This window comes from Tamandua tetradactyla, chromosome 1 (genome assembly GCF_023851605.1).
Source record: "Tamandua tetradactyla isolate mTamTet1 chromosome 1, mTamTet1.pri, whole genome shotgun sequence".
Lineage (NCBI taxonomy): Eukaryota > Metazoa > Chordata > Mammalia > Pilosa > Myrmecophagidae > Tamandua > Tamandua tetradactyla.
The window spans coordinates 65,034,722-65,051,722 of NC_135327.1; the positions used below are offsets into that span (position 1 = coordinate 65,034,722).

Genomic DNA, 17,001 nt, shown 5'->3' on the forward strand with positions numbered 1-17,001 from the left:
GGTAAGGATTCCTTGGGTTGACTGAAACATTGAAAAGTGCTCCCAGACCTTCTATGGGATCCCAGGCTGGGGACTGGAAGCCAAGTGGATGAAAGAAACCGGTAACTGGGAGGTGTTTAAATAGGGACATTCTCAGAGAAAGAAGAGCACAAAAGAGATGTGGGGCTGAAGAGAAGGGAGAAGAGCCATAAGACTGAGGACTGAACTCTCCTGGAATATGGAGACTGAGGGAAACATGACTGGGGCCACATAGAAACCCAGGCAGAAATGGTCACATAAGGAAAATTCAAGGGCAGCAAAGATGCCGCTGAATTGAAAAAAAAAAAAAAAAGATCTGGTAATTGGGGGAGCTGAGAGGCCTCCATTTCAGAGAGTATTTGTTTTTCAGATGTAAACACAGTAGGGAAGTCAAAACTCTTCTGCATTGTGGTAGAGTTGATTCAAGATAGGTATAGGGGAGCAGCAGACTGGAGCTGCTGAAAGGAAGGAGTGTTTTCCCAAGGCCTCAGGCTTCTTCAGGCTGGGATGAGGTAATTGCTCTCATCACCAGAGTTGCTAAAGCCTTTATCAGCAAGGCAGACCAACCATGAGAACAAAAATAGAAATAGGCCCAATAAATGAACTGTTTGCACCCAAATAAGATTAACAATCCCTTATCTGCAATACAGAACCCCTAACTTTAAGATTTTGAAAAGTCATTTGGCAACACAACCTGATGTGAACTTCTATGATGCAATTTAGTCTTTATGTGTCCCACTTAGCTCATTATTCACACACATCCCTGAAGGAGTACCAACGTGTTTGAATACCAGTTGGTTCATGCTCCATCCTGTGGTAAGGCTTACAGAGTATACAGATTTTACACAGTATTATTTTTCTAAGATCTGAACGATTCTGAATCCCAAAGTACAGTACATCTGTCCTTAATGGATTGTGGATCCATTTTAAGCAGGTGGTAGAGTTATTCTCCAGGGCAGGAAAGGAACCTATGAGCTGCCTTGAGCCGTGGTCAAAACAGGGAGGAATCCTCATTTTCCTAATGCATTTCCCTCCAGGTCCTTCAGTCATGGGAAGGCACACTGGCTGATGGGAAGAAATGATGCCGCCTAGATGAAGGGAGTAGGATGGGGTATTTCCAGGACCTGTTAAGAAAGCTGGGCAGTGTTACCCATCTGGGGGAGACTGGCTGGCTTTGGAGGTGAACACAGGGTAGGTTCTCTTCTTTCCTCCCCTATCCCGTCTTCACCCACACAAAAGGTCACGACGGCACGGAAGGATGTTGTGAGCTAGGTTTGTTACGCTGTGCCATCACTTAGGATTCGTTCATTTGTGTAGCCATTAATTCATGAGTTCACGCATCCATAGAGGTATTTATTCATAGATAAAATCTGGGAGGGAGACTGTTAGGAATCCAGCGTTTCAAATAAGAGTATTAACTGATACAAAAACTAGAAAAAAAATGCACGGTTCCCAGCGAGAACTGGCTTTGATACAGCAGGAAAATTCCTCTGTTCCACAAAAATTTGCAGAGCGCGGGCGCGTAACTCCTAGGCACACAACCAGTACAACATTCCACCTTCCTGACTCTAAAGCCGAGAGATGCAGGCTCCACCAATGCCCCGCTCCGCTTCCGTTTCCGGTCACCGGGGGCGGGGCTTCCTGTGGGGCGGGGTCTCCCGGGGGCGGGCCGGTCCGGAAACTGCGGATGCTGAGCGCGGACAGAGGGGAGCGCAGCGCCGGAGCTGGTGGGGTGGACGCGGCTGGGCTACACAGAGTGCGGGTCGCGCCATGGCGGTGAACCTGAGCCGGAACGGACCGGCGCTGCAGGAGGCCTACGTGCGGGTGGTCGCCGAGAAGTCCCCGACCGATTGGTGGGTGCTGCGGCGGCCCGGGACGAGGGTCGAGGGTCGCCCCAGGGGTCCGTCCTTCAGTCCCAGGCTCACCTGCCCACCCCTGTCTGTCCCCATGCCCCAGGTGAGGTGCCGGCCCCTCCTTCGGCAGCCCTTTCCCGGCCAGTGAGGCCAGAGTAAGGCCCGGCGCGGTGGGAGGGTGAAGAGCCCGGCGACCGCCCCCTCCTGCTCGCCCCCCGGGACCTCCGCTCGGATCCCCGGCCTGGCTGTGCTAGCCGACTTGGTCAGATGGGACAAAGGAACTGCCACTGCGTCCCTGGGAAGGCGGAAGCCGCTCCCGGTTTCTTTCACGGGGTACTTTCTAGACTGTGCCTTTTGAGAGTGGTCTGGCCGCCCGGCTGGGAATGTGTGCCCCATTCTGGAGGGTCCACCAGTCAGGGGCAACGGCCCTGATTCTCTGTGGATTTCAGATCCTTGGTTTTTCCACGTCTGGGAGATGAATGAGAAGAGGATGCCGGCTGCTTATTTGGAGAAAATTCCCATCTTCTCTCCAAACCCCCCCAGGAAGTCAGTTAATAGGCTGTCAGTGTACATCTCAAGCGCTATACCGTATTGGGGCCTGGAAATAAATTTTTGGGGATAATTCTGGGCAGCCCCCCTTCCCCCCCACCCCCCCCCCCCCCGCCCCGGTGGCCTGGTCTGTGAGCACTCATAGCTTTCCGTGGCAGTTCTCTGCCACTTCTCATTTGCTTAGTCCGTGTTCACTGGCTCGTTCTGAGCACTTTCAGTCTGAGAAATATGCTGAGTATGACAGATTAAAGTGACCAGACTAGGGGACTAAAAACTGGGTGATTTCATGTTGGGGCTCTCTTAGTCTGTAGTTTCAGGTGAAACTAAGGCCAGCCATGAGAAGCCTTTTCCACACTGCCTCCAGACAAGGCCACTCTCCAGCCATTATCTCCCTCTCTCCGCTTATCTCTGGGCTGCTGTTTCCTCATTTCCTCTGGTTTCCCTGTTCCCCAGCCCCGAGGGGCTTTCACTCTGTAGGGTTGTGTCAGTACAGTGTTGTGTTGAAGTCAGAGCCTTTCCTTCTCTACTGCCCGCGTGATCCAGGGAGTTACTTCAGGACACAAGCTGCTGGGGGTCTGCAGTCTGCTGAGTCCCTTCACATCTGGAGCCCCCAGTTAACATGGTGCTGTGGGTGCCCTGGATGGCACTTGTATAACACTTTACTGGGGTGCCAGACAGTGGCCATCTTGTATCTGGGTCTTTTCTTCTTTATAAGGCCCTCTTTTGAAATTTACCCCCATATCATTCAATCTAATTTTTCTCCTAGGAGAGGTTCTAGATATCTATACCCCACCCTGTCCTCTCTCCTCTTCATTTGTGTTTCTCAAAGCCCCCTTCTGTCACCCCAGATCCCATCAAAAAGGATCCTCACAGTTTCTGACATCCACAGGAGGCCCTCTGGCCCAGTGACAGGTGTTGCTACATTTAAAATTCTTGTCCATCCTGGTCAAACTTAACCTAGGTGACTTAGACTTTCTCCTTGGTCTGCCGCCAGATTTTTTTTCCTCTTCAGCCTTCCCAGGAACCTTGCTGGCTTGAGGGTGATGCCCCGAAGACCAGCCAGCTGTCAGGCTCCCTCCTCAGGGCCTCCTGCATTTCCAGCTTTCCTTTGGGCTTCTGACCAGACTGTCTGCTCCAGCCCTGGCCCAGTGCTTATCCCCTCTTCCACTCTTTCCTTCATGAGGGTGCTGAGCCTTCTTTATTCTCACCTCTTCTGGGATCCTGCAACTCTGCTAGTGGTACCTGGGCCTCACATCCTCTGGTCATTTTCATATCCATTACAACATTTTTTTTATTCAACAAGTACCACTCACTAACTGAAAAAATACTTGAATCACATCACTTCCCTGCTGAAAACTCTCCTGTGGCTTCCTTTTGCACATTGACTAAATCCCAGTAGGCCCTGCAGGCTCACCTTCCTAACCTGCTTTCCACCAGCCCTCCTGTTCCTGAACTGTTTTTCACACTTGCAAGCAGTTCCTCTTCAGGGCCACTGCTCTCCTATGTCGCTCCAGAGGAGTGATTTCCTTGCCTCCTAGCTCTCCCGGCCACACTCATGCTTTCCCATCTCCTGGTTTGACTTCTTCATGCCACTGTCTGAAGCCTTTGTTCCATTGTTACTCTTCTCTCTCTTCCCTGGAAGTGGGGTGGTTAGCCTGCGTGTCTCCTGGAGCCCAGTGCAGGGCTGGTATGGGTGGTAAGCTTCTCAGATGAAGGATGGACTGGAGAGTATAAGAAAAGAGCTAGAGAATCCCCATGGGAAAAGAGGTGGTCTCCAGTTGGGCAGATCTGAAAGGTTTCCTACAGCCAGTGCGTGTGTTGGAGCTGGCCCTGAAGCCCAGTGGGGCTGGGTCTGCTGGAGATCTCCTCATCGTGCCACTTTTTTCTTGGTCCCACCCAGCTTATTTTTCCCTAGATCTTGGCACAGCTGGCTGCTCACTTGACCCCCATGTCACCTCCTGTGCCCCACTCTCACTTCCCAACAGTACAGTCATATCAATTTGCATGTTTATTTTTGTCTCTTCCACAACAGGTCCCTCTGGTGATAGTGTGCGGCTTCAGTGCCATCACACATAAGCTGCAGTCCCTCAGGAAGTACTTTTTGGAAGAAACAATTGAATCATAAGGTGCCCATGGCCCCATGCTTTCTTGCTGTGCGCAGGCCAGTGCACTGTTGGGTTTTCATGTCAGAGGCATATGGGAATGAGACTCTACCTGGAAACATTTGAGAAGGTGGCTTAGACAGGGACCCAGAGGTAGGGGATGAGGTCAGAGGGGTGAGTCGCAAATGTGGAGCTTGGCTCTCATCAACTGCTTGACTCCTTCAGATGGAAGCTGAACTGAGCAGTCGTCCTCATCCTCACCATGCTGCCTGGGCCAGTGTCCATGACTTATGGCCTCCAGGGCTTGGTGGCCAGCAAGAGGTATGTGTTATGGTCTCCAGAGAGGAGACCTGGCACATTCCCTCCACCAGTGCTAGACTCCAGCTGGGCGGGCTGGACATTCACCACCTCCCCAGGCTTCTTTCCGAGCCTCCTCATGGTCTTTTCTCTAATCCTTTTTCCTGTTTCCAAAACCCCATCTGTGTCCTGTTTCTTCTCCTAGTAAGCAGTTTTCCTGACAGGCTGTTCTTACCAACCAGATCCGCTGTGGCCTGGGTATGATTTCTTTCCTCTTTCCCATGCATAGTCAGCACTACCCCTTGGTGCTGGCAGGACCCTTGGAAAAGCCAGTGAGTGGCTGAATTGGTTCCTGTTGCCCTATCCTCCTGGAGTTCCCACTGTCTTCTTCGGCAGACCTGTGTTTGGAGTCCCAGGAAGCCACAGATGCTGGGCATGGCTTGCCTCTGATTTGTCGGCTTACACAGTCAGCTTCCCCAGCCCTCAGAGAGTATGTTGTGGGCTAGAGGGGCAGAAGAAGGGGTTCAGCCGGCCATGTCCTTGAGTTACTTTTGTTGTAGTCAGCTGACCTTTGATGGCCCAGTCATGTTCCCTCACGTACCTCTGGGGCACAAATTTATAAGCTGAAATAATTTCCAGAATTCTTATGAATCAATAATCTTTAAAATACAGTGTTTGTGATCAGGAGAAGAAAGAGATGGCCCCAGAGTCACCTGCAGAGCAGTTAGGGCTCTGCAAGATAGCAGACTCACCTGCCTCCTGAAGGGGCTTGGCAGGCCAGTGTTCTGTGACTCCATGTTGAGTCATTGTCCCGTGGTTTCTGTGCTGTGTACACCTGCTGAAGTCTGTATTTGCCCAGGGAGCCTCCAGCCAGAAAGACCTGCTGCACCAATCCTTCTGGTTTTACAGAAAGCAGATATGGGCAAGGATGTTGGGCAGCTTTCCAAAGTGCCCAATGTAGGTGTTTCTTCTTGCTTCCCCTTTGGGTGCTTTGTGTCCTGGAATATGTAGGTATCTTGAGTCTTTCAAATACATTTACATGGTGGGCATTTTCAGAAATTTTTTATGCCATGTCATCCATGAAACATTGCAGCATTTGTTTTCCATGTGGTAGTTGTATGCTCGTGATCTCCATGGGTTTGTCCCTCACCTAAAGCCTGGAGATGTTCAGTGGCCAACTGGAGGTCCATGCAACGTGTAGAGCAGGCTGAGCCCTTAGGGTACCACATGTAGCTTGGCAGGTGGGGCCCAGCTGTTGGCAACAAGAATCCTCCTGTGCTTTGTTTTAGGGCTCTCTTCACTTACGAAGGCAACAGCAATGACATCCGTGTGGCTGGCACTGGGGGTAAGTGTAATTGAGGCTAGGTGGGAGTGGGCAAGGGAGGCAGTGGACCAATTCAACAGTGGAGGTCAAGGTTCTGTACATTTGCAGGGAGACAGTTGTCACCTTTAGCAGTCCGTCTCTGGGCATTTCAGCTGTTGCAACGGATGGAAGAGAACTTGGGAGCATGGGTATCCCCTGTGTGGGGCCTGCATGCATGGGTATCTCCCAGGTGAGGGGGGGAGCGGCCCAATGCCCACTACCCACAGACTCGCCAGCACATCTACTGTGTCTGCCCCCACAGAGCTGTCACATTGCATCTGATCTGGGCCTGAAACCAGCCACAGGGGCTGCAGCAACCCGGGTGATATGAGGCAAGAGCTCCAGCCTTCTTCTGTCCCCACAAACAATGCAAGGTCTATAGGCCTCAGGGCTCCCCTTGGGCCAGCTCTGCATTTTGTGTTCTTCCTTGGTTCTCTTCAGCCTGGTGATGTGGGGCCATCATGGTCTCTCTTTCTAGTCAGCGAGAACTAGAGGGGAAATAGGCCGCTGTCTCCAGTTTACAGGCAGCCCATGGCCGGGCCCACATTGCATTCCTAACCCTGGGCTGCAGCCACAAGGAAGCCAGTCTCATAGCAGTGGAAGAGCTCAGAACTGGAAAGGACACAGAGAGATAGATCCTCCCTACACAGGCCCTGGATTCCCCTCACTGAGTAGGGAAACATCAGTGCAATGAGCACAGCCATTAGCGCACCTTGCCAGGTGATGGGCTCAGAAAAGGGGTGGTTATTCAACTGGGGGTGATGTGGAAAGCTGCCCTTTGAGTTGCATGCCATGCCCTGTGCCAGTAGGAGACCCTTTGTGCAGGTGTTTGGAGTCAGATTCCCTTGTCCCCCTTCCTTTTCCCCAGTATGGTGGGAGAAGGAAAGGCCTGTGTCTAGGAAGGAGCCATTTCAGTGGGGCCCTCCCACCCGAGACTCCCCCCACCCAGCCGTCCGTGGTCTCTCTGTGTGCTTACTGAGGCCAAAGCACCCAAACCAGAAAGAGGAAGTAGCAGAAGAGCCATATTACATGTGATTGAATCAATGTGGGTGAGGGTTGGAAACCAGGGGAGCCTGCTGTGGCCCCTGTGGGCACCACTGTTCTGACTGCCAGGGGTGGAAGGATGCTTACGTCACCCTTTGTCCCTTTCTCCCAAGAGGCTGGGTGGGGCTGAGAGAAGGTAGGGGGCTCAGCTTGACACTCCTGACAGGAAGTGCAGGGTATTGTTTTTTTGGGGGAGGAGAGGGGGCAGAGCAGTAGCAGAGAAGGCAATATCCTCCTCATTCTCCTGACAGGACTGTTCTCTTCCCAGCTCCTCCTTTGGGGTTCCATAGCTGTGAGGGCCTCACCCAGGAGCCTGTGGGGGATGCCTTCATCACCTGTCCAGACTCAAGGCAGAGCTGACATTGCAGGGAGACTCCAAGGTGCCTGTGCTCAGTAAAGTTGGGGAAGCTCCGCTCTAGAATAGAACAAGTTGCTGTCATTCTCCTCCTGTCCTTGCCTTCCAACCTCTCAAAGGAAGCCCCACCACCACCACCAGCAAACAACTGGTGGTTTTTCCTAGGGCCTGATAGTACAGGCAGCATGGTCGAAGAAGCTACATTTACATGGAGTTAGCATGTGTTCCTCTTACTCTGCTACTCCTATTTTCAGGATTTGTCTTACAGCCAAGGTAGCATCCAAAAACTGGAGCCCTAGGCTAAACGAAGAGCCAGGGCTCACATCTGCTTTCCAGGACATCTTGGAAGTGGTGCGCACAGCTTGTGGGTTGAGGCAAAAGTCTGGCTGTGTCTCCAAAGACAACCCCCATACCAGTGAGGCAGCCCCCACCAGGGGCTGTCACCTGGTGGCAGCAGCAGTATCTGCTGGGGTTCCCCCTATGAATGGTGTCCCTGCCTTGCTTCTCACGGGTTATAGTACAAGAGAAGGTGGCTGCAGAAATGGGTGGCCTGCAGGTACAGTGGCCACTTTTCATCTGGGGTCTTGGGGTAGCCTCCTGCCCTACTTTCTGCTCCCTGATGTGCTCTCTTCCCAGTCCCAGCTGCCAGCTGGATCTCCACTGTTTCCCAAAAGGGAAGGCCCCTCCCACAGGCTCCAGGGCCCCTCCCTCTTTGCATCTAGATAGAATAGGGTTCTAGAGTAGCCTTTAAAAATGGAGGTTTCATGCTTTAAAGAAAATGGCCTCCACAAAGAAATCCAAGACCCTGCCTACTTCTCCAGGCTCCTCTCCTGTCCAGCCCCAGCCCTGATTGGCCTTAGGTTTCTGTCTTGTGTTCAGCAGGTATTTGTGGAGGGACTCCCAGGTCTCTAGAGGTAGGATAGAGCAGTGCCCATGAGAACCCTTGAAATGTGCCTAGGCAAGGTGGAGAGGCTTCCTGGAGGAGGTCGTGCATGGGGCTCTGTCAGAGGTGTGAACATGGATGGTGTTCTAGTTTGTCAGCTGCCGGAATGCGACACACCAGAGATGGATTGGCTTTTAATAAAAGGGGATTTATTTAGTTAGTTCTTCAGAGGAAAGGCAGCTGACTTTCAACTGAGGTTCTTTCTTACGTGGGAAGGCACAGGGTGATCTCCAGGCTTCTGGGTTCCAACAACTTTCCCCGGAGTGATTTCTTTCTGCATCTCCAAAGGCCTGGACTGAGCTGCGAATGCTGAGATGAGGTGTGCTGAGCTACTTAGGCTGTGCTACATTGCACGCTCTCATTTAAGCACCAGCCAATTAAGTCAAACATCATTCATTGCAGCAGGCACACCTCTTAGCTGACTGGAGATACAATGAGCAACAAGATGAGTTTCATGTACCATTGGCTCATGTCCACAGAACAGAACTAGGTACCTTCACCTGGCCAAGTTGACAACTGAATCTAACTACCACAGGTGGGGAGGGTGAGGAGAGGAGGCATGTGAGAAAAGGGCCTGTGGGTCTGTGGTGGTGGGTGCAGGGGTAGATGCAGTACTGCCAGGTGTCATGAAGGATGGCTGGGCTCAGGGCTAGTGTAAGGCGAGGCCTGGACTGGGCAGGGTCCTGGTGCCTTATGGCAGAGAGCTTGCCCTGGCGCTGTGGCCTAGGGGTGCCTATGGAGGACATGGAGCAGGGTTCAGTGCCTTGCTGGCACAGAGGGCTATAAACCAGTCATTTTGAGGCTGCCCAGAGCTCCATGGGCACTGATTCACCCAGGCTCTAGTCCCTCCTCTCCTCGAGGTGTCATGACTGCTCTTGGGTTCACCCCCTCCCTGCTCCTGCTCATCCCTTGAGCCCGGGCCAGCCCAATAGGGAACATGGGTGTGAGCTTCTTATCTCGTCTTCCTTGGGGTGATACTGTAGTTTCCACTGCCCAAGGGAGCATGATGCTGGTGGCTGGAAGCCTCCACTTAGTGCCCGCCTCCCTAATGGACCCTGCTTCTACAGATGCAGCCATAGCTGGAGTGGCAGCCATGGGGGAGGGTTGTGACAGGAGTCATGGAAATCAGCAGCACCTGTCCCAATGGTCTACACAAGCCCGTGCCAAGCCCTAGGATGTGGCTCTGGGCCCTGTGGGACTCTGGAGCTGGAGTACCTGGCAAGGCATGGGGATGCTGGGGAGAACCCCCAGGCTCTGGTTGGCACCAGGTGCTCTCCAGGACTGCAACTCAGTGTCAGCGGCAAGTGGGTTAGGATAGCAACCTAACCATCCTAACTCACTTGCCCCAGATCCTGCCAGATCCTGCGCAGTTAGCCAACTGCATGGCTGTGGGCACTGCACGGCTGCCAGATCCTGTACTAGTTAGCCAGCTGTAAGGCTGTGGGCACTCCTGTCTGGTCAGACCCCTGGGTGGGCTTCATGACTGAGCATATACACAGTGGGGTGGCGGAGGGCCACTCTCAGCAGACAGCTCCAGACAGTGAAACCAAGGAGAGGAACTCCCTTTGGAAGTCTGATGACTGATTTGTAACAAAAATGACATTTGTTATTCATTTTCAGAATTACCTGTGGCTTTAAGGGAGTGGTTTTTAAACTAACATGTATAAAATGCAAAAAGCACATTTTAAAAAAAACTGAGGTGCTTGTCCCCAGTGCAGACTGCTGATTCCACCCCAGCTCCGATGAGTCACTTTAGTGTGGGCAGGGCCAGGTGTCTGATTTTAACACCATCTGCAGGTGATTCTGCAGTAGGTGGTGTGTGAGCAACCCTGGTAAGGCAGCTGCTCAGCAGGTCCCCTTTCTCTGGTGGATAAGATGGGGCCCTCTAACACCCCTTCTTGTGATTTGCTGCAGAAGGGGGTCTGGAGGAGATGGTGGAGGAGCTGAGCAGCGGGAAGGTGATGTACGCCTTCTGCAGGGTGAAGGACCCCAACTCTGGTCTGCCCAAGTTTGTGCTCATCAACTGGGTATGTGGAAGTGGAAGGGAAAGGAGAGGAATCACCTCCTTTGTCCCTGGATTTGTCCCAGAAAAGTAAGCAGTGTCTGAGGGGGCAGTACTTCAAGGGCAACCAGGCGTGAGAGGCAGGGGCCCCAGTTCTCCTCTAGGTCAGAGGGGGACTCTTTTGTGTGTCCTCCTTTGCCTTTTGTAATTGGGACTTCCAAGCAGTGGATTCAGGTACAGTGTTTATTGGCAGGAGCCACAGGACAGCCTGTTGCTGAGTAGGTGATTAATTTACAAAATTTACACTCTAGGCCAGAATTACTTCCTGTGCAGGGGAGGGAAAGTCATCACAGAAAATGGCTGCCATCACAGCCGTTCAGAATCATCCTGAGGGGACAGGAGACCCAGAAGGCAGGCTGAGAGTTCCTGGGCCCTGTGGGAGAGCTGGAACCAGACAGAACCTACTTGGCCCTAGAGGCCTGAAGCCCCTCAGGATTAAGGACTTATCCCAGTGGCCTGCGCTGGTCGGGCTTGTAGGAAGCTGTGGGTACCCCAGAGAGCAGGGAATTTGGGCGGGGGCCTGGGTCGTCGGGGCTGGAGCTAAGGGTCACCCTGGGTGCTTGCTTTGCAGACAGGTGAGGGCGTGAATGATGCACGGAAAGGTGTGTGTGCCAACCACGTCAGCACCATGGCCAGCTTCTTGAAGGTGAGGGGGCACAGCACCAAGGCAGTGGGGGTGGAAACAGAGGTCAGAAGACTGTTTGGGGGTGGGGAGGCTCACGGCAGAGTCCTGCCCAGCTCTGCTATAAATGAGCGTCTGGACCTCAGCAGTGGGTGTGAATGTACCCCCACCTGGTTCTGCTTACTCCCTTTCCCACATCCTTCCCATCAATGCCACGTGTTCGTTATCAGGTATAGAATGATAGAGGTTTTAGTCTTTAGCCTCTTTTAATTAAAAACAGTATTTGTATCAAACACCTGTGTTAATTCCCACATCAGGTGAATGTTTGCATTTCCTTGATTACTATCAGGAGACCCTGGATTTTGGGTTCTGTCAGTGCTTTTTTCACACTTGCCTCAGTTTCTCCACCTGAGACCTGAAGCTTACTGGGTATATGTAGTGAATGTAAGCAGGGTCCTGAATATGATTTCTCTCAGGAAACGGGCTTGTTTCCAGATGCCATTTAAAGTCTGTTCTCCTTGATGAGAAGCCCAAAATGCAGGTATGGGAGGCTCATTGACTGAGCTAGCAGCAGGAAGCACACAGCTTCTCCAGAAATGAGCCAGACATTCCTGTACCATGCAATGTGGTCCTTGCTGAGGGTCTGTGGGATGCATGAAACACTTGCTCTGAGTTGATCATCATGCTCCCAAGGAGGGAGTGAGTACCTCTATGCCTGGGAGCCAGGCCATGGAGATGGGCACACAGGGTTCAGGGCCAGCCCACCCAACACTACTTCTGCCTGCAGGGTGCCCACGTGACCGTCAATGCCCGGGCCGAAGAGGATGTGGAGCCTGAGGCCATCATGCAGAAAGTGGCCAAGGCCTCAGGGGCCAACTACAACTTCCACCAGGAGAGCAGCCGCTTCCAGGATGCAGGGCCCCAGGCCCCCGTGGTGAGTGCCAGCGGAAGTGGCCTCCATTATCCTGCATTTCAGTGCGGTGTCACCTGGCATGGTCTGTTGCAGGGCTCCTGCATGGGCAGAGCTGGGTCTTCTGCTCACTCTGCCCTAACTCTAGAACCCAAGTTCTCTGGTTTGGAGGTGTTTCTTCAAGGGTGCTTGGCAGCATCCTCAGGGCATCTGGGCCTCCAGATGGTGGTCAGGTCAGAGTCCGAAACAATAGCAAGAGCTTCTGAGACTAGGCACAGCCTGCAGGGTGAGGCCCCTTCTCCAGCATGCCTTGGGTCAGTCCTCAGGGATAGCCTCTGGCTGCCATCCACAAGGGAACCTGGTTGGGTTCCTCAGTACTGTCACTGGTTGGGGTGGGGGCTAAGGCCACTTACCAGACTCCTTGATGTGGTCTTCTACCAGTTCCGGTCCTGCCTTCCACTGACCCCTGCAGCCAGACCAGTATACCCTACCCCCTATCCCCCAGCCGCACATGCGGTTAGACCCCTGGGTCTGGGTCTCTATTGGAGTGCTCTGTCCCCTGCAGGGCTCAGTCTACCAAAAGACCAATGCCATATCCGAGATCAAGAGAGTTGGCAAAGACAGCTTCTGGGCCAAAGCCGAGGTGAGTGCTTCCAGGGGAGTAAAAGGAGCCAGTGCACAGTGTGTGTTCCCTGTGTGCCAGGCATAGAAAAGGTTTCCTGCTTGCTCCATCTCAGCTTTTCTCACAATTAGTCCATATTGGTACCCGTTGCCAGGTGTGCAGGCAGAGGCTCAGGTGGCTGAGGAATAAAGCTGGGTGGCTGGCTGGAGTCCCCACTTGCTACCTTGAGTCTACTCTGCCGCCTGATGGGAAGGTTGCTAGGGAGGCCTGGAGCAAGCCGTGTCCCTACAGAAGGAGGGGCCAGCTGCCTGATCCTGAGCAGGAGGAGGGTCAGGAGAAGGGAATGCAATGACAGGGGTAGGGTGTGAGGCTGAGCAGAGTGGGCTGGCTCCTGCAGAAGGATGAAGAAAACCGCAAGCTAGAGGAGCGGCGGCGGGTGGAGCAGGAGCGGCAGCAGGCAGAAGAGGAGCGGCGGGAGAGAGAACTGCAGGAAGCTGCCCGCCGGGAGCAACAGTATCGGGAGCGAGACTGTGAGGCTGGTCCCCCAAGGTGAGGCCAGGCCCTCTGAACCCAGAGCAGAACTCCTCAGTCCTCCCCAGGGTGTCCTCTCCCTGGGAAGTGGCCCAGGATCTCCCAGTGGCAAGGGGGTCTATGGTTGGGCTACAGCTCTTTCCCCTGCACATCCCAACAGGAAGTTTGAACAGCACCGAGAAGCGTTTTCAAGGACTAGAGAGGAGCAGGTAGGACTTTGAGTCCTGTTGGCTCTTGAGCATCACTCCCTTTGTGTCTTGTGGCTGTTGTAGTGGCAGAGGGGACAATTCCTGGGCTCCCTTTCTCCTAGCCTTGGGCAGAGGGGCCCTGCAGCCACATGGGTAGATTTAGACCCAGGACACATTTGGGGCCTTGAAAGAAAGGGCACTGGAGAGAAAAGCAAAGGTCAGAAGCTTTTGGGTTGACCTTCAGTTGGTCCTGGAAGACCTAGGAGTTTGGCTTCCTGGCCTCCACCCAGCTGCAGCCCCTGCTCTGGGGAACCAGGCAAGCAACAGGCTGAATGGGCTGCCATCTGGGGAGGGCATAGGATAAGAAGGCTCCCCAGGCTCTTACTGGTGGTGGGTGAACATGCCTTCCCCAAGAGCCCACCTATCTGCAGCCAGTGCATCCACGGGAGATCTTCAAGCAGAAGGAGAGGGCCATGTCTACCGCCTCCATCACCAGTTCCCCAGGTAAGATTGGTCAGCCATGAGGCAGGGCATCCAGCACAAGGGAACCTGGTGGTCTTGTGACCTGTCCCTCCCACTTAGAAGCAGATGCTGGGTGTGCTCAGAGGGTTACAGAGGTGAGAGCTGGGTCTGGGGAGTGAGCCTGGGGCCCAATGCCCCAGGAGAAGCAGAGAGAGAGAAGACACCCTTGCGGACCTTGCCCTTACCCAGCTTAGCCCCGTAAGACCCGAGTACAGCTCAGACCAGAGCTGGTTGACCCGGTCCCAGGGGCCTGTATCAGACACCTCTCTGGCACCTAGAGCTGCTGCTGACCATAGCCCAGAGACCACACTGCCCCATGTCTCTGCCCCTAGAGTCAGCTGGGGTCAAACCTGCTCCTGCTTCATTCATGGCAATGTGCTTGTATATTCTGGGGGTACCTGGAACCCAGGGGTGCTCCTGAAGTTGTTGCCTGTCCTGGGCTGATGTGCACATCCCCCTCATTCACTGGGTGACAATCTCAGATTCCTGGTGACATGTATGTCCCCTGTGGCAATGGGCATACCAGTGGCTCTCTCCAGGCCACCTCCTGTGTCCATTTGCAGGCAAACTGAGGAGTCCCTTTCTGCAGAAGCAGCTCACACAACCAGAGACATCCCTTGCCAGAGTACCAGCTCCTGCTTCCTCAGGGCCCAGTACCACAGGCAAGGCCCTGGGCCTGGATGGGGCGGGCTGGGGAGCGACCTTGGGCAGAGGGAGAGCAAGCTCTACTCTATGTTTAGATTTCCATGAGGAACTGGTGCCCAGCGTTCCTCGGTCTCCAGTGAAGGCGGCTGAGGAGGAGCCTGTCTATGAGGATCCCCCAGAGCAGGAGAATCTCTACGAGGAGCCCCCAATGGTTGGTTGCCTGGGGTGGAGTCCGGGGGTGGGGGTTGCTCACACTGTGGGTTTAAAGCATGTGTGAACTATCTTGTTCAGCTTTTGAATCAATGCTGTGATGTACGTTGGCTGGGTGCCTGGGCCTGTGGGATTGGCGAGCCCTCTCTGGCTTTGGTGCCTGGGGAGACTGTGTGGTTGCCAGGGACAGCTGCAGCCCTGAGCTTTGGAGAGTGGCCCTCCTCTGAGTTTGTCCTGCAGTGGACTACATGGGTCGGGGGCTGGGAGCCATGTCAGGGGTGACTGACTCCCCATCTTCTATGGTCCTGCACAGGTGCAACAGGAGGAGGCCAGCTCAGGGCACACTGAACACTACGAGCAAGGACCGGGGCTCAGGGGAAACGGGCTCTGTGCCCGGGCCCTATATGATTACCAGGCAGGTATGTGCCACACCGCCCACTGCTTAGATCACACCAGCACAGCTATAGGTCAGGGGATGGAGGTTCTCAGGCTCCATCAGGAACACTGCCCAGGATGGTCAGAAGGCTGTGGCAGGGACATTGAGTGGCCCAGCCCCATCCCACTCTCCCCCACAATCCCCTCCCCAGCACAGCCCCCTTCCCTGCTCTGGTAACTCTTGACTGTCCATCACAAGAGGCCCAGTTGCTACCATTGCTCTGGAGCCTGATCTCTGACCAGAGACATGGCCCAGCTTGGGAGCAGGTCCCTAGGCTCTCTGTGGCAATCCAAGATGACTGCTTTTCTCCCTTCTGGCTGGCAATGGCAGGGGCGGGGGATTTCCTGAGGAAGCTGGGCAGCCAGGTGAGAGGGCAGGGTGGCAGGGGCCATGGGAAGTAGGGTGCCCCATGTGGCATCAGCCGGCCCTCTGCTTACAGCTGATGACACGGAAATCTCCTTCGACCCTGAGGACCTTATCACAGGCATCGAGGTGATCGATGAAGGCTGGTGGCGTGGCTATGGGCCAGATGGCCACTTCGGCATGTTTCCTGCCAACTATGTGGAGCTTATTGAGTGAGGACTGTGGCTGGGGAGTGAGGCCCACGAGGTTCCCAGGGCACCTCCCCACTAAGGTCCACATTCCCTGTTACTGGAGGGAAATGGCACAAGAATGGGCCCTCCTCCAGGAATAGGATCCCCCTGAGGAAATAAGGGTTCAGGTACCCTCTGCCTGGCTGGCTCAACCTTTGTCACCCAAATGCAGCAATAACTTGGCAATTTCCAAACACGCTTCCGGTGGCCCCTAGCCCTTCCAATAGCCACCCCACATAACCCCAGGATGGTGGTGGTCTGAGCTGGGGGTTCTGAGAAGGTACCCGCCCCCTCTATGCCTATCCCAGCCTGCCTTTGCCAACTGCGCCAACCGTCCTTCCCTTTCACCCTCCCCCTGCTCCTGATGGTGGTGGCAGGTGGAGGAGTAACCTAGGCACAGGAACTGCGAATGCTGCTTGGATCAGGGTTTGCGGCCCTTGATGATGCTGAGGGGAGGGGCTCTCCTGCTGGAGCTCACCCTGCATCACACCTCCACCTTGTCTCAGCCCTTGGCCTAAAGAGCAGGGACAGTGGAAATGGTGGCCTCAACAGGCTCCTTTCACCTGACCCCAGCAGCTTCCTTGTAGAGCTCTTGTTTTTAGGGAAAAGGAACCAAGTGCCCTATACTTCCCCCTCCCCTGCTCTGACCCTTTTAAGGGAACAGGGCTACTTTGGGACCCAGAGCTGTTTGGGCCATTCAGACCCCCAGCCCTGAATTCTCCCACGGGAAACAGGCCCCTCTCCTGGGTGTCTGTGAGTCTGTGCCGTGGGGGTGGAGGTGCCTGACCCTCGGTAACCTTATGAGTCATAAACAACCACATGTGGCTCCACTCAGCTTTCCTGTGTCTCTATCCCTCCTCCCATCATGATGGCCCTCTCTGGAGGGCTGGCTGCCTCTCAGCCTCGGGGGCCCCAGCTACAGCCCTACTCCTGTCAGCACCACTTCCCACCTCCCGTAATTCTTAAATAGACTAATTACAGCTTGGGGTATTGAAGCCTAGCCTAGACAGTGAGTGAATGCCCCATGCATTACTATAGGGCCAGCCTCAGCCCTTTTCTTACTTCTCAGCTTTACTGGGCTAACAGAGTATGTGCCTTATAGGCCACCCTTACGCTTTCAACTCCACCACAGGGCA

General features: G+C 54.1%; 1 protein-coding gene across 2 annotated transcripts; it reads left to right on the forward strand.

The window, feature by feature from the left end:
• Positions 1–1,674: 1,674 nt before the first annotated feature.
• Positions 1,675–16,695, forward strand: DBNL (drebrin like). 2 transcript variants are annotated; one of them, XM_077117985.1, is made up of 13 exons: positions 1,675–1,871; positions 6,109–6,164; positions 10,439–10,551; positions 11,158–11,232; positions 11,996–12,142; positions 12,684–12,761; positions 13,138–13,289; positions 13,432–13,480; positions 13,891–13,963; positions 14,545–14,643; positions 14,722–14,837; positions 15,150–15,255; positions 15,712–16,695. In XM_077117985.1, exons 1-13 carry the CDS (start codon positions 1,789–1,791, stop codon positions 15,849–15,851), a joined length of 1,287 nt encoding a protein of 428 aa, XP_076974100.1. In that variant the 5' UTR covers positions 1,675–1,788; the 3' UTR covers positions 15,852–16,695. The 2 variants fall into 2 exon arrangements, with proteins under 2 accessions (XP_076974100.1, XP_076974105.1); XM_077117990.1 differs by lacking the exon at positions 1,675–1,871 and adding an exon at positions 4,467–5,285.
• The last annotated feature ends 306 nt before the right edge of the window (positions 16,696–17,001 follow it).